This window comes from Cordyceps militaris (genome assembly GCF_000225605.1).
Source record: "Cordyceps militaris CM01 unplaced genomic scaffold CCM_S00001, whole genome shotgun sequence".
Lineage (NCBI taxonomy): Eukaryota > Fungi > Ascomycota > Sordariomycetes > Hypocreales > Cordycipitaceae > Cordyceps > Cordyceps militaris.
The window spans coordinates 4700967-4716551 of record NW_006271969.1 but is presented as its reverse complement, the minus strand read 5'-3'; the positions used below and the strand labels follow the sequence as shown (position 1 = coordinate 4716551).

The 15585-nt window shown below is 55.4% G+C and overlaps 5 protein-coding genes across 5 annotated transcripts; 3 read left to right on the top strand and 2 right to left on the bottom strand.

Moving 5' to 3' along the window:
* Positions 1–107: 107 nt before the first annotated feature.
* CCM_01461 (pseudouridine synthase TruD/Pus7, putative) lies at positions 108–2274 on the top strand (the record flags this gene model as incomplete). The annotated part of the gene is made up of 2 exons (XM_006666617.1): positions 108–223; positions 276–2274. 2 exons carry the CDS (start codon positions 108–110, stop codon positions 2272–2274), a joined length of 2115 nt encoding a protein of 704 aa, XP_006666680.1.
* A 648-nt stretch (positions 2275–2922) lies between these two features.
* On the bottom strand, positions 2923–4697 carry CCM_01460 (MAP kinase kinase; the record flags this gene model as incomplete). Its single annotated transcript, XM_006666616.1, has 4 exons — positions 2923–3064; positions 3117–3778; positions 3835–4587; positions 4647–4697. 4 exons carry the CDS (start codon positions 4695–4697, stop codon positions 2923–2925), a joined length of 1608 nt encoding a protein of 535 aa, XP_006666679.1.
* A 2028-nt stretch (positions 4698–6725) lies between these two features.
* CCM_01459 (uncharacterized protein) lies at positions 6726–7327 on the bottom strand (the record flags this gene model as incomplete). The annotated part of the gene is made up of 2 exons (XM_006666615.1): positions 6726–7173; positions 7236–7327. 2 exons carry the CDS (start codon positions 7325–7327, stop codon positions 6726–6728), a joined length of 540 nt encoding a protein of 179 aa, XP_006666678.1.
* Positions 7328–8129: 802 nt separating this feature from the next.
* Positions 8130–9924, top strand: CCM_01458 (ATP dependent RNA helicase (Dbp8); the record flags this gene model as incomplete). Its single annotated transcript, XM_006666614.1, has 2 exons — positions 8130–8142; positions 8210–9924. The coding sequence occupies 2 exons, from the start codon at positions 8130–8132 to the stop codon at positions 9922–9924; spliced, it is 1728 nt and encodes a 575-aa protein (XP_006666677.1).
* A 4430-nt stretch (positions 9925–14354) lies between these two features.
* CCM_01457 (uncharacterized protein) lies at positions 14355–15107 on the top strand (the record flags this gene model as incomplete). Its single annotated transcript, XM_006666613.1, has 1 exon — positions 14355–15107. The coding sequence occupies one exon, from the start codon at positions 14355–14357 to the stop codon at positions 15105–15107; it is 753 nt and encodes a 250-aa protein (XP_006666676.1).
* Between the last annotated feature and the right edge of the window lie 478 nt (positions 15108–15585).

Here is a 15585-nt window from a genome sequence, read left to right as displayed (position 1 = left end):
CGAATTCTACCGGCAGAAATGGTGGGCCCAGTTCAACTAATCAAGATGCGCAGAGACTTCGACATTAGATCCGTTGACGGCTCAGATTCGCCCTCATCGAAGTAGTCATGGCCGAGCCTGCAAAATACCACGCACGCGGTGCAGCTGCGCGCGACAAGGTGCTTGGAATTACGCAGCGCGCCACTCCGCTTCCTTTCTCATGGGCTGGAGAAATGAGAGTTCGGTAAAGCAGCATGGGTCGTCCGAGCTTCGAGCTGTGAGCTAACGCGCACCAGGTTTTCCGATTTTCAGGTCAATGAGATTGGATTGGACGGAAACGTGATCCATTTGAAAACTGTTGGACTCACGGAAGAGCAAAAAAAAGCCGAGGGTATCACAGGTAAGGAAGCTACCGACACCAAGCCCACCGACGCCGAGACCAAGCCGGCGGAAGAGCAGAGCGAAAAGCCGAACCCGCCTGTAAAAGTGATTGAGGTGGCACCAGAGGACGTCAAGATCTTGGCAGATCTCGCAGGAGAGAAATTTGCGCAAGAGCTCGTGGACATGTTCCGCGAGGCGCAAACCGCTGACCCAGAGCAGCCCGTCCAGCCCACCTCGTCGGAGCCCATTGACGAGAAGCACACGCGCGGCCAGATTCACCAAGAGGTGCGCCGCATCTTCCAGTCCCGCGTCGAGACCACCACAGACGGAAGCGGGGGCATCGTGGCGACGGCGATTCGTGACCGGCCGCGTGGCAAGAAGCGCAGCCGCGGCGGCGCCCAGCAGCGCGATCACAACCGGGAACGCAAGGACAATCGTCCTACGGCCGAATACCTGCACTTTACACTCTACAAGGACAATCGCGACACCATGGATGCCGTGTCGCAAATTGCGCGCATGATTCGGTCCAAGCCACAGGCCATTGGGTACGCGGGTACCAAAGACCGGCGCGCGTCGACGGCGCAGCGGTGCTCCATCCGCCACACGCAGCAGCGCAACCTCGCAGGCCTCAATGGCAACCTCTGGGGCATCGCGACCGGCGACTACGAATACCGCGACGAGGGCATCCACCTCGGACAGCTCCTTGGCAACGAGTTTGTCATCACGCTCAAGAACTGCCACGTCGTGGAAGAGAGCGGCGAGACACCCAAGTCGGTGGCCGAGCAGCTGGAGTTGTTGAGGAGCAACGTGGGCAGCGCGCTCGAGCACATGGCCACACACGGCTGGATCAACTACTTTGGCCACCAGCGCTTCGGCACGCACCATATTGGCACGCATGACATTGGCAAGCTCATCCTCGGCGACAAGTACGAGGAGGCCGTCGAGGCACTCCTCGCCTACGACCCCGAACTCGCTGCCGAGTACGAGACCGCCGCCGCCGCCGCAGCGGACCAACAAGATGGCACTAAGAAGACCAACCTGGAGGAGCTCGCGCGGCATCACGCCTGCATGCTCTTCCGCACCGGCAAGGACGCCAAGAAGGCGGCCAGCATGATGCCGCGCCGCTTCTCCGCCGAGGTGTGCGTGACGCGGCACCTCACGCGCGCCGGCGCCTCGTCCATGCGCGACTTTGTCGGCGCGCTGACGCACATTACTCGCGGGCTGCGCTCTATGTACCTGCACGCCTACCAGTCGCACGTCTGGAACCACGCGGCGAGCATGCGCTGGGAGCGCCACGGCACGCGCGTCGTCGCCGGCGATCTCGTCATCGCCGACGACGCCGCCGAACCGCTCTTTGCCGGCAAAGACGACGACGGCGACGACATCATCAATCCCGTCGACGACGACGATAGCGCGCCCGTCCGCGCCCGGCCGCTCACCGCTGAGGAAGCCGCTAGCGGCCGCTACTCCATCTACGACGTCGTGCTACCCACGCCCGGCTACCAGGTCGCGTACCCGGACAATGACGTTGGCGCCTTTTATACCGACTTCATGGGCCGCCCAGACAACGGCAGCCTGGACCCGCGCAAGATGATGCGCATGCGCCGCGAGTTTAGCCTGCCGGGCCGGTACCGCAAGCTCATGAACCGCTTCCTCGCGCCCCCAAGCATCGAGTTTCGCACCTACACCGACGACAAGGAGCAGATGCACCCGACGGACCTGGACGTTCTCAAGGAGGCGGCGGAGGAGCCCGCAGCGAAGAAGACCAAGATGGACGAGGGCAGTCGAGAAAATGGCGACGACGCCGCCGCCGCCGCGGAAAAAATTGCGGCAGTGGTCAAATTTCAGCTGGGACGGAGCGCCTATGCGACCGTGACGCTGAGGGAGCTGATGGGCGACATGCAGGAAGAGTAGACGACTCTGCTGGAACAAAAGATGATTACGAGCCATGTGTTTTCAACGAGCATTGAAATGCCAAGAATGCCTACATGTATATAAAATGTTTCATATTCCAAGATGACGCCGAGAAAGATACGTAACTAAAAAAGAATGGAAAATGAGTTAAAAAAAAAACGATTATGCCAACATCAATATGCCATAATACTCATTCCCAAGGTATCCGAAATTCTTCCCAAACAAAAAAAGGTGTCCCCAAACTGTTCTCTGTGTGTGTGTGTATGTATTTCATTAATGAAAGTAGTGGGTAAAATGCCAGGGAGGTAGAAAGTAGCAGACGGCCAATTTCAACAGTACGTCTCCCTTTTTTTTCTTTCAAACATGTCATGATCCATCATGCTGATTTGTTTTGCTCCTGCTGTGTATGCTCCGAATGATGCAACTGGATATATGATTTGTAGTGCGGTGCGTTTGTGTAGTATGCGAGGGTTTGTTCCTTCAAGCCTTTGCGCTTGAAAAGAGATGCTGCAAAATGTTCGAAACCCGCTGGTAAATGCTAATGTGGAAGGGATCATGAGCCAAACGCTAGCAATGCGAGGCTGCCAATGGAGAGGGAAGTTTCGAGGAGCCGCTTTGCAACCACCTCCGGGTACATGACGCCAAGACTTATGCTGCGGCTTCGCCGTCCCAGCCCCAGACAAAGGACAGATACTTGACCATGTTGACTCTCTTTGGCTTCATCTCGACCATCCAGGGGTGCTCCAGCATTTTCCAGGGGCTCGCACGGCGATTAGGCTGCTTTTCCAGGCTAAAAACAGTTAGTAGAGTAAGACGAGCAGGTGGGTGACACGGATGCGTACCAGCACTCGATAAAGTATTTAAAATTATCACTCCAGTAGACATCCATCTCAGGCTCATCTTTGAGCTTTGGTACGTTCTGCCGCACAATGTAGGTGAGCAAGTCGATAAGACCGGCACGTGGTTGCATCTCAGTGCCATCTGCTGGAAAGGGGAAGCGGTGTTGGGCAACCTCGAGCAAGGTCACACCGGTTGACCAAACGTCTGATGTGATGGTGTATGATTGACCAGTGATGCGCTCTGGTGCCATGTAGTAGCTGGTGCCAATGAAGGTGTTAGCCTCGCCCTTAGTACCAAAGTCGCCGGAAACGCCAAAGTCGCAAAGTTTGACTGCGCCGTTGCGGCACAAGAGGATATTTGAGGGCTTAATATCGCGGTGGATAATGCGACGTGTGTGCAAGTATGTCAGTCCGCCGAGGACACCTTCGGCAATTTTGCCGAGAACTTTTTCTCCTGTACGTCCGCCAAGACGCTTGACCTCTTTGTAGATGCTGTCCAGCGAGCCGCCCTCACAAAACTCCATGGCTATGGATATAGTGGATGTAGAGGGGTCGACGAAAGCACCAAAGTAGCGGCAAATATGGTCTGAAGCACAATCTTTGTTGAAACCCAATTCGCGAACAATCTGCTTCTTGACGTCTGGATCGGGGTTTGTCGTAATGACCTAAATGAGCATGTTAGGTGCGCGTCATGATACAAGAGCACGCGGGGACAAAATACCTTTAGAGCAAAGACAGTCTTGCCGCCTTTGAGCGTGCACCTGGTAACAGCACCGCCGGCACCTTCACCAAGATTTCCAATTTCGACTATACGCTTTTCCATGCTGGCAATTCTCCAGCCTTCGTCGTCAAGATCTTCAACATCTCCAACCCTGGCTTTTTCGAGGCTCAGCTTATCAAAAGCCTCTAGGCCTTGCAGGCTGCCTTCTCTCTCCATCATGACGCCGCCATCGCTTCGCTCCGAGTACATGGAGCCAACCGCGGATACAGGATCGGGGGTACCTTGCGCGCGCCCAACAGGGATACCAAACTGTGATAGCTGCGAAGCAAAGGACAGAGCAGAGAACTGGGAACCGGCAGATGTGGGGTTGCTGTTTCTGCCATCGAGGGGACCAAAGCTGCCAGACCTCGAGTGAGCTGCGCTGCTTTCGCTACCAGCACCCGCAGACTGTCCCGGCTGAGCGCAGTTGTTGAACCTCGGCGTCTGTTCGTAGGGAGTGATATGGCTTCCCATGGGTGTGGCGAGGTTCATGGTTGGCAGTGGCGGTCGGCCGGGAGCTTGTTGACCACCTTGGGAGACAGGTTTGACGCTTGGAGAGGGCGGAATGGCGAGACCGAGTCGAGGGGTTCGAGAGCCACCGGGGCGGCCACCAGGAAGAGCTGGACGAAGAAGAGGCGCGGGCGCGTTCATGATGGGGACCAAGCCAGGTGTCGCAGGCGCGGGCACCTGAGGAGCGGAGGGTGTCATGGGAGGCTATACAAGGCAGTGAGCAAGACGACTCTGATGACGATGACGACGATGAGGGGCAGTACCTGGAAGGAGCTCCCTGGGCCATGTGGCTGCGAGGCTCCGGCATCAGCCATGATGGAAAATAATGGCCAGCGTCGGAAGGGGAGACAAAGTTGTGGTAGTGGTGCCGAAGATCGCAGAACCAGGTCAGGTCAGCGGTTTCAACGGGCAATGAGGCCCCGCTAGATTCGTAAGTAAAGGCCTCTAAGGCACAAAACGGGTGAGCTAGCGGTTTTCGAGGAAGAGCTTTCGTGATGGTGCGTGGGACAGCGGGCTCGAAAAGGAATGTAGGAGTCGAGCGTAGTTATTGTTCGGGCGTTGCGAAGAGCGATGGGAAAATCTGCCACCGAGGTTGCAGGGTCGAGTTTCCGCAGCTGTTGTGAGGGGAAGCAGTTACGTGGTCCGGCTGGTAAGAGCTTGGATGATTGGCAGACCGTTGGGAGGTCGGGTCAGATGCGTAAGAGGATGGGAAAAACGAATGAGGACTGAAGAGAGAATGGCGAAAACAAGGTCCAGGTGGCTGCAGGCGAAAGGGGGGTAGGTCCGGTTGGGTCGTGAGCAAGACAAACTGTGGTGGTTGTGGTGGCGGGCGGTCGGAGGCGAAGAAGCGCTGGTGAAGACTTGCCAACGTTACCTACCTGGCACTAACAGAACAGCAGATCACACACAGAGGGAGATGGCAGATGGCAGAGTTAGGCAGCGCAAAGGCAGGGGTGGTGCGCAGGTCGGTAAGCTAAGTACAACCCAGGTACCTTGGGCGGGTCTCGTCCAGTCGCATCAGGCCGGCCCAAGTGCTGCACTGGAACTTGGCGGCATTTGGCGGCCGTGGCAAGCGCTAAAGGGCATCTTCATTCGGAGGTTGGCGGGTGGTGGGGATTTGGTAGGTACTTCTGCAGGACCTGGAACTTTTTGCAGGCGCAAAAACAGGGTCGCGGGCGGCCGTTTTGCTCTGCAACCAGTGACAGGCACTTGTTCCAGATGATGCCTGCAGCTGCTGATTACGAGCAGCAATGCACGCCGACTTGCTAACTTGTTGTGTGCGACTGCTTGGAATCCCTCCCTTGTCAGTTTCGCATTCGCCCGCCATCTCGGCCTTCTCTCGTCCATCTGTCTGGGGGAGAGATGACCAAAGATCAGGCACGGAACTGCCCAGTGCCCAGTGCCCACTTGCCACTGGCCACTCACTGGCCATCGATCCCAGCAGCGCCCGGCCGCTCAGCGCTTAATCACGTCCGTTTAGTCGTGCTTTGGTCTTGTAACCGCCCGGGACCCAGCGCGCAGGCCAGAAAGCGCCGTTGACGTAGCAGCCTTGCTTGTCTTGTTAAAACTATTTCTTGATTCCGGGATTCTCTCCTTTTTTCTTCTATAACTAACAAAGCATATTTGCGTTCTGCAGCTGCCATCCATGCCAATTATCTCTTGATCAGGTACTTTGTACCAAGGCCTCGGTCAGCCTTTCATCACTTCATCACACCAGATCCAATCACTTTCCTTGCCTCCACCCGGGCGCCATCCTTCTCCGCGGTGGCGCATTACTGCTAGAAACCACACGGGTTGCACGGCTCTCGGAACTTTCCTTGCGGTGCTAATACATAGTCGCGACGTCTGTGCTCCCTCTTCATCATTTGGATGCCCGGTAATTAGGTAGTCATCAGCGCACTGCCCTTCCGCAACAACCTCGCATCCTAGCACGAGTACAGGGGCAACGCTATTGCAAACGCACATCCGAGACCCCTCTGTCTGTTTGCGCTGGCCTTGTCACAAGCGTGCGACCCTCCTTCACGCAGCTCGTCACAGGACAGCGACATGATCAGTCTTGCAGCCACATTGGTATCCCGTTATTAATGAATCTCGTCCCCTCATTCGATCAAAAATCGTGCCGTGGGCCGTTGCCAACGGCGCAAACGCCGTGGCGCCCCTTGTCGACACCGTTGGTGATCCATGCAGCAGCAGCCAAAGAATCAAACAGTCATGATGGCAAGGTGACGCTAGCACATGAAACCTACAGCAGACTTCCATCGCTAACTCTTCCACTAACTAGTTATTCTGACCGTATTTCCATTTGGGAAGACTGCTATCAACTCAACGCAACCCTCCTCTTCTCATTCCACCTCTGGCTTCTTCATGGTAAACGGAAGCGCACCATCATCCTCCCGCCCAGACTCTGCCGCAAACCAGTAGCAACCAATCTCTTGAAACACCTGTACATAACACATTCTGAACGAGCACTTCCAGTCTTGAGTGCTCACCAGAAGCAAGCAACGCTTGTCCCCCTGTCCTTGGAACCGAAAGTGCGCGCGTCCAAGACGCCAGTCGATACAAAACTCGGTCATATATGGCACCTTGGTGCGATGGCACCCGCCATTGCCGCTCACCTCGTACTCGCCATAGTCTGTATTGAAATAGCCAAGACCTTCACATTTGTCTCTGGCTCTGCATCTCTGGTAAACCTCCAAGTAGTCTGCAGCACAAGTGGTATACAGCGCGCTGAGCACCACAGCGGCAATCGGCAAGTGCATAGCGTGGCGGGAGTCGGCGCTGGCCGTGCAACTGATCGACAATGTTAGTTTGTATGTCTGAAACTGATAGTTGACGGACCATGAACAACTCACAGCAACGAATTATTTACAGACAAGTTGCAGAGTGACGCCAGTAGACCTCTACACAGTTCGTGACACTGCCTCAACGACCGGCTCTGGCTCATACTTATACACTCTCTCCGATCTCAGATCGCTCAAAGCATGCAAGCCACGCAGAGTAATCGGCGGTCACGAACGGACACACGAGAACACGGCCTGTATCTGCAATGTTCACGAGCTGCTGCGGCCAACCCGAACTTGTGCTTCCTCTACTCCATAAAATACGTTGTACGACCTCTTGGCAACATTTTAGACGAATCAGCAGAGAAGTGCGCCTCACCCTGTGCTGGCCGATGGGGGGGTGATATTTGCCTCTTGAACTTCTAGTTCTGCCGCGCGCAGCAGAATGGGCCGAGCAGTACAGCACCAGGTGATGCTACTGGCCGATGATGAGGCAAGATTCACAAGAACTTTTGCAAAACAAGCGGCAGGTTCAGCAAACTAGATTACTCTACATGATAATATTGCCAAGAAATGCAGAAGCGCCGGTTCATGCCCGAAATTTACAGGCTAACCAACGGTCTTGACCGCATCGAAACATAGCCTGCAGCCGATAACGACAGAAGTGCGACGACAGAAAGGATTTGTTTTTTTTGAATATTCTACTGTTTTGATCTGTCTTCTGCTGTGTGTCGACTCGTATCCGTACTGTGACTTTATTCTTAGTAGAGGTAGGTCTTCGGCTTCCGAGAGCATGATCAAGTTGAGCTCCGATTCCGCCAATAACACAGCTCCATACCGTATCCAGCATAAAACTGCGCGGGGATGATCCATGAAGATGAAAGTCAAGCTAATAGAATTTCTGCACATATATTTGAAATTAATCAATATCATATATCCTTCATCCGAATACTGGTCTGCCCCACCATGGCTACAGCGGGTCTACCCGTTCCTTATCGATAAGCCCTTTGACGTTGACTGAAAAAAAAATCGAGACAACTTCTCAGGCGACGACTTCTACAACGAGACACGGCCGCATAACTACCTAGTCATGCCAGTCCTAAAAAAGTCAAGATCTTCTCTTGACGCTTTCGAGACTCTATCTGCGGGATCCGCTTCCTCAGACGAGTCCGACTACCTCGACAATGCCGCCTCCCGCAAGCAGCGTCGAACGAGCCAGGATGGTTCCAGCGACGAAAGCGAAGACGGAGGCGCCCAGGTCGATAGCGACGACAATAACGATCACGATGAGCCAGAAAACCTCAAAGAAACCATGAAGCCTATTCTCACATCGTTTGCGGCACCATCACGTATCAAAAAGAGGGGCACGGTGACTGCACCAGCCAAACCCTCTGTCAAAGAGGCCGCTCTCGACGCTGGGGCTGCCTCCGCGCCAGTCCTGGCGCCGACCGATCCCAACACCACATTCACAGCTCTGCGCGTGCGGCCGTGGCTGGTGCAGTCGCTCGCCAACATGGCTATCCGGCGGCCGACCGGGATCCAAAAGGCCTGCATTCCCGAGATTCTGCAGGGCCGGGACTGCATCGGCGGCAGCCGCACAGGTTCCGGCAAGACGGTCGCCTTTGCCGTGCCCATGCTGCAGCGGTGGGCCGAGGACCCGACGGCCATCTTTGGCCTGGTGCTGACGCCGACGCGCGAGCTGGCGCTGCAAATCTACGAGCAGTTCCGCGCTATCGCCGCGCCGCAGAGCCTCAAGGTGCTGCTCATCACGGGCGGCGCCGACATGCGACCGCAGGCCATTGCGCTGCGGCAGCGACCGCACGTCGTCATCGCGACGCCGGGCCGGCTCGCAGACCACGTGCGCACGTCGGGCGAGGACACGGTGGGCGGGCTGCGCCGCGTGCGCTACGTGGTCCTCGACGAGGCGGACCGGCTCCTGCACGCCGGCGCAGGGCCCGGCAGCATGCTGCCCGACGTCGAGCAGTGCCTGGCGGCGCTGCCGCCGCCGACGGAGCGCCAGACGCTCCTTTTCACGGCCACAATGACGCCCGAGGTGCGCGCGCTCGCCGCCATGCCGGTCAAGCCCGGCAAGCAGCCCGTGTTTGTGTGCGAGGTCGACACGCAGCGGCTCGCCATCCCCGCGACGCTGCGCCAGCGGCACCTGCAGATCCCCGTCACGCACAAGGAGCACTACCTGCACATGTTCCTGCTCACCGAGGCCAACGTGGACAAGACGATTATCCTCTTCTGCAACCGCACCGCGACGGCCGACTTTTTGCACCACATGCTGCGCCTGCTCGACCACCGCGTGACGTCGCTGCACTCGAAGCTGCCGCAGCGGCAGCGCGTCGACAACCTGGCGCGGTTCCGCGCCTCGGCCGCGCGCATCCTCATCGCCACCGACGTCGCCGCGCGCGGTCTCGACATCCCCGAGGTCAGCCTCGTCATCAACTACGACGTCCCGCGCGACCCGGACGACTACATCCACCGCGTGGGCCGAACGGCGCGCGCCGGCCGCGACGGCGAGGCGGTCACGCTCGTTGGCCAGCGCGACGTGGAGCTCGTCCTGGCCATTGAGGAGCGTGTCGGCCGCGAGATGGAGGCGTGGGCCGAGGACGGCGTCAACCTGGAGACGCGGGTGCTGCGCGAGGCGCTCAAGACGGTCAGCGAGAAGAAGCGCGAGGCGTTGCTCGAGGTCGAGGAGAACAAGGAGGTGGGCGGCAAGAGGAAAAGGGGGAAGCAGAAGCTGCGTGCCACGTAAAAGAGTATGGGTATATGATGGTTGTGGTGTCTGTTCACAGTATTGCATAGAGGCATGGCGTATTTCCTTTTCTTCTTTACCCAAAATACAGTACTTGGCTACAGCATATAGCAATATGTCACGTCTACAAAGCTCTTTTGCATAGAGGCATGGCGTATTTCCTTTTCTTCTTTACCCAAGATACAGTACTTGGCTACAGCATATAGCAATATGTCACGTTTATACAGTTCTTCCTGACATGTACAATATCGCAAGCGTTCTTATCTCACCATTGGTCGGCAATGTCGGCATATGACTACCAATTGCCGTTTACCTGTGAATGACAGCGAGGCCTGCACGCTGTTTGCCACTTAGTCATTGCTTGGTCATTGGTACAAACAAAACCAGCACATGTCAACTGTACGGTACTGTCCTCTTGTCCAGCTGACAGGCAGGGCCTCGGAACTCATCAACGCAGCGACTCCAGGTCCTCTGCTCTCGACCAGAAACCTGAAATCAAAAGTATAATGGCTAAGCAAGCATGAGGTAGCTGATGGTGTCACTGACCAATTTCCTGTCCATATTTGTCAAGATTCTTCAAGGTCTCGACCCAGCCAGGTCGAACGATCTGAGGAAGCTTTCGCCTCGAGGGTCCACTGGGGGCGAGCGGTTCCAATCGCAAACTCGACTTCATGTCAACGGGACGGTCGGTTGCTCATATCGTCAACTTTGACGGACCTTCTATCAGCAGACTACACGGAGGGGAGTGGTGCGCCTGTTACGCACATGAAGTCTATTAGACGGCGTGGGAGCAAGTGTCGTTGCATCTGCGTCTTGGCACTGGAAATAAACTTTTGGGGCTTTTGGGGTACACGAGCCATTACCGGTTAGTACTGGTTAATAGGGTGTTCAATGCACTATTTGAGATCCAAAGTGCAACTAATTATGGTACAAGGTCTATGTCCACCGTTCAAGTTATGGTGGGAGTTTATCGCCATCCTCGTGACAATGTCGAGGTGGTCATAGGACAAGCATCATTCGTTTCGATTGCCATGTAAACCCCGTCGCCGCATCGGATAATTCTTTCCTTCCATCTTGGGGTTTTTTTTATTTTTTTTATTTTTTTTTAAAAAAAATCCTTTTGCTCGATTTTCGACCGGTCTGGTGACCCGTCAAGGTCCGCAGCCGGAGGTCCACAAGATATGGGTTCGGAAGCAACGGGTGTGACACGGCCCACGGCGGTTACTGGGCGCCGACGACGGGTAACGGGGTTTCTTTTTTTTTTTTTTTTTTTTTACTTTGTGAGTGGTCATGGTGGAAACTGACGAGCGCGCCCCATCGTCAAGAAAATAAAAAGGGATGCAGGTTGGGCCTTGTGATCAACAGAGGTGGTGCGCCGCACCCGATTGCTTCCTGCAGCCCTGTCATTTTTCTCCCACAGCCTTGCTTGGTCCGGGCAACTATCTATGAGGAATTGCAGGTCCACGGGGTTTTGCACTCGGTGCGGGGCGGATCGGAAGGCGTCTGGCATACAAATCGTCGATAGTCGGCTACTGGACAAGGTCACGATGTCATGTCGGTGCTTGTGCCGGGAAGGCTTCTAGAAGGCGATTCTGGCCTTGTTCCGGATGCGAGCGGCGGCATTTTGCAATTCCGCAACGGTGTGCGAGTGACCGGTCATGGGGCGGCAGCGATTGCGGAAACAAGGAACTGGCACTTATACGCAGAGGGTAAATAGTTCAAGCAGGAGAGCCGTGTCCTACTATGTCTGTGTGCAGAGTAGATATATTGTACGTAGTTGTTTCCCCCGCGACCGAAAATAGACAGGGCTTGAGGCTGAAAAACATGAAAGAATCGGACAATAACTAGCTGCTGTCTCGCTTGTTTCGGCATGAGCCCCTTTTTTGCATTTGATATAAAGAAGGCTGGGTATATGCAAACGAGCTGAGGAAGTGAGGCGGCCGGCGGTTGGGAGGAATGCAGACCAAGACGGTACCGGAAATCGTCAAGAAAAGGGAATATGCATTTTTGGAACATTGTGCCAACAATTGCAAACAGTCAATCAAATTATTAACTCAATTAAACCCCCCTAGTGACAAAAATCTGACGGACATGGAATGGCTGCTGTTGTGCTTACTTGCTTGTAATGGCGAGGCTCTTAATTTCGTAGATGAAGGCACCATGGCCAGCGCTTGCGAGGACATTGCATCGTGACTCAGAGCCGATGCCGAACCGTCGCGTGGAGGAATGATGACTGAACACAGTCGTACATTAAACTAGCGCCATCGTGACACTGCTCGTCTGTCGGCCCTCGGGCTTTATGCGGCTTGACGGGCGGTAGTTACGTACTGTATTCCAGGTTAATAATTCAGCGAGCGTGACCTGACGGATTTCTAACAAGCTTTTGAGCTAGCTTTCCGACTGGCTGCGCGGCGGACTCGGTACCGAAGAGAGGCCCGACGCTAAACCGGAAGCGGCACCATAACGGACTTTTTTTTTTTTTTTTCCTTCTTCTCTTGTTTATTATTTCAAAGCAGTTTGTCGGCGTTTCTACAAGGTTCCGAGGCGGACTTGGGTTTATTAAGCAAAGAAGTTCATGGCGGAACGGTTGACGTGCCGCACAAAAGACAAGCAAAAAAAGGACCAAGTAGTTAGTCAGCGGAGAATGAAATTCAGCCCTATTGTGCAGCGCTTCTGATGGGTTCCGAGAGTTGTTGTCGTCAGCCAGAAACGGGATTGTCGCATTGATATGCAAACAGGGGAAGCAGAGAGAACGAGGCTGGGGAAAAGAAAAGAAAGATTGCGTGCAGTGTACAGCCACGATATCGTAGGGGGAAACAAGGTCCGCTGGATAGGGCAAGGCTGCAGCAAGATGGAATGCGAGGTTTGAAGAGATTCGTACCTACATAGCTGAGCCACATACGCTGGTGAATCCCGGGCGCGGTGCAAGAGACGGTCCCGGCGTCGTAGCGGCGGCCGGGCAGCGGGCTCCTCACAGGGCTGTGTCACCACACACACGTCGTCTAGTGTCCCTACACGGGTGATGAGGCCACGCCTGTGACTAATCTCGGTTGCGAAACGGAGCTTAAATTCTGCGCTGTGAATTATTAAACGATGGCGGCGGAACTAGGCGGACATACTGGCCATACTGGCGACAAAGAGGGAGGTAAGGTTTCCAATCCGGCCGCTTATGAATCCACGGGGCTGCAACCAAGAAGCCAGCGTTTACCTAATTCGTCGTTAGGTCAGCGCGTTATGGTGTGCTTTGGCGGTGGTGACGACGGCGTTAGGGGCTACTCGTAAGGCTAGGTACCTGAGTCCTTCACGTTTAGTGGTCAGAGATTCCTCAGCAAAAAGCACGACAGACTAGTTGGACATGTGCGTCAAATGGCTGATGAATGCACGATTGCGTGCCCGGGTTTTGTATCTGGCCTGAGAGAGAAGCTTCCAGGTCTTGTCACAAGCTTGCATCACGGTCCCTGGTTGTCGTCGCGTCGTCGTCGTCGTCGTCGTCGTCGTCGTCCAATTCCGAGGGGATGGGCCCAACTAACTAGACGCCCTGTAAACTCTGGGCGTTGTTTGTACTTGCCAGGGCGCGTACATACCCGAGGGACAACCCTTTTTTTTTTTCCCTTTCCTCGCTGTCCTTCGGTCCCGGAGGGGGTTGATGAAACGAGCTGGTACCTGCAAGCGCTCGAGGTACTTGGCAGCGGGTGCAGTGTCTCAGCCACGGCGGACGTACCGCAAACGGGGCGAGTGACCTTGCCTTTTAGCAGTGTGTGTGTAACCCCACCCCCTGTGGCCCAAAAAATCCGAGCAAAGAGCGAGAGCGAGAGCGAGCCGCAACCAAAGCTAGCAAGCAGCAGCAGCAGCAGCACACTTCTCGGGCCCGACCCACGAGTCACATCTGTCAGCGGCCCGCCGGGGATTGTTAATGTCCACGGGCCTTGTCATCAGGGCCCACAACTCTCTAAGTTCTGAGTCTCGGGTCCGCGTATGCCAAACTCCGCCCAACGCCGCGGGCTGTGCTTTGTCGTCTTTTCCCCTACTTACCGGGACCCGGGGGGGGGGAGGGAACACCAAGATTCAAAGACGAGATTAAAAGAATCCGGATTCCCACACCTCCCTGACTTTTTGTTTCCAATCCAATCCAGACCCAATTCATACGTCCAAAGCACCTACTCGAAGCATTCCAACAATCCTGCTAGTTACACACAACCACACAGACGCTTTCGACTACGCACCCAACAATCACATCATCCATACATTGTTCCAAAAGGCACATCCCATCGACTCCATCCCTGCCTGCAGCCCACTTCGTGTACCCGCAACCGGGCCTGACTCACAGGAAAGAAGAAGAAAAACCACCACCAACAAAACAATTCATACACACTCTATCCATATATAGTGTCTCATCCACACCTTTTACTTTTTTTCTTTGCCTTCTCAACATGTCTACCGCTACTCTCCAACCAACTCCCATCCACCGCAGCAAGCCCGTCGCTGCCCCTCACACCACCACCACCACCATTCACAGCCGCCAGGTCCTCGCCGCTCCCTCGCGCAAGACCATGTCCGTCACACAAACCTACTACCTCGCGCACAAGGCGCGCGCCAAGCTCTCGCGCGAGGCCGCCCAGCCCGACCACGACCTGCGCCTGCTCGTCGGACACGCCAACCTGCTCGACTCGCTCATGGTTGAGCTCGCCGACGCCGAGCGCGAGCAGGAGCGCTGGTTCAACCAGTCTGTCCGCGGCACCTCCAAGACGCCGGCCGCGAAGCAGCGCCACATCCAGTGGGCGGATCGCATCGTCGAAGAGCCCGCCACAGCCGAGGACGAGTCCGACTCGGACTCGGACTCGGATTCCGACTTTGACTATGACGACGAGGACGCCAAGATGACCACTGCGCTCCCGACCATCACGGTCGAGCAGGTCGATGAGGAGGAGGACGACGAGGAGGAGGACTATGCTCAGCTCGAGCTCGTCCGCACGCCCTCGCATAGCAGCTCGCCGCCGGAGCTCCTCCTCGACCACCACGACGACGACTCGTCCGACGACGAGTCCATGCCGCCCTCGCCCGCCGAGGCGCCCCTACCCTTGCCAGACACCAAGCACGCCAAGGAGCAGCAAGTGTACGGAGAGGAAGAGTACTACAGCCGCCGCAACCCGACCGGTCTGGTATCGGCCATCATGGTCTACTAGATTCGCGATTTCGTCCATTGGCGACTACTCTTTTCTTCTTCAGCGATTAGCGAGCTTCTTCTGGCATTTGCACGGCGTTTACAAAAAACTATACCAATCGGGGTGGCATCTTTTGTTTTCATATTTTGGCGTTTTTCATTTTTGGGATATACGGGCTGCACCACTCTTACAATTGTACATAGGCATGCATGCATACATTAGTGACCGCTCCCGCCAAGGCGGTGGAGTGGCACACAGCACGAGGTATGCCAACAATGGCTTTCTCGGATAGCAAACAGACAGAAAACATTCAGTCCATCATTTAGATGACCAAAAACATAACAAAATTTTATTACTCAAAAAGCAATCTCTTTTCTTACTTGTGACTGTGACTACTAAACCAGCCGGGTTCATGAATCGGCTACCTAAACGGGTCGGCCGTGAGTCAAGGCTCCGAAAGTGTGCCAACCTGACCGCCCGGGGCGGACGAGCCCAAGCC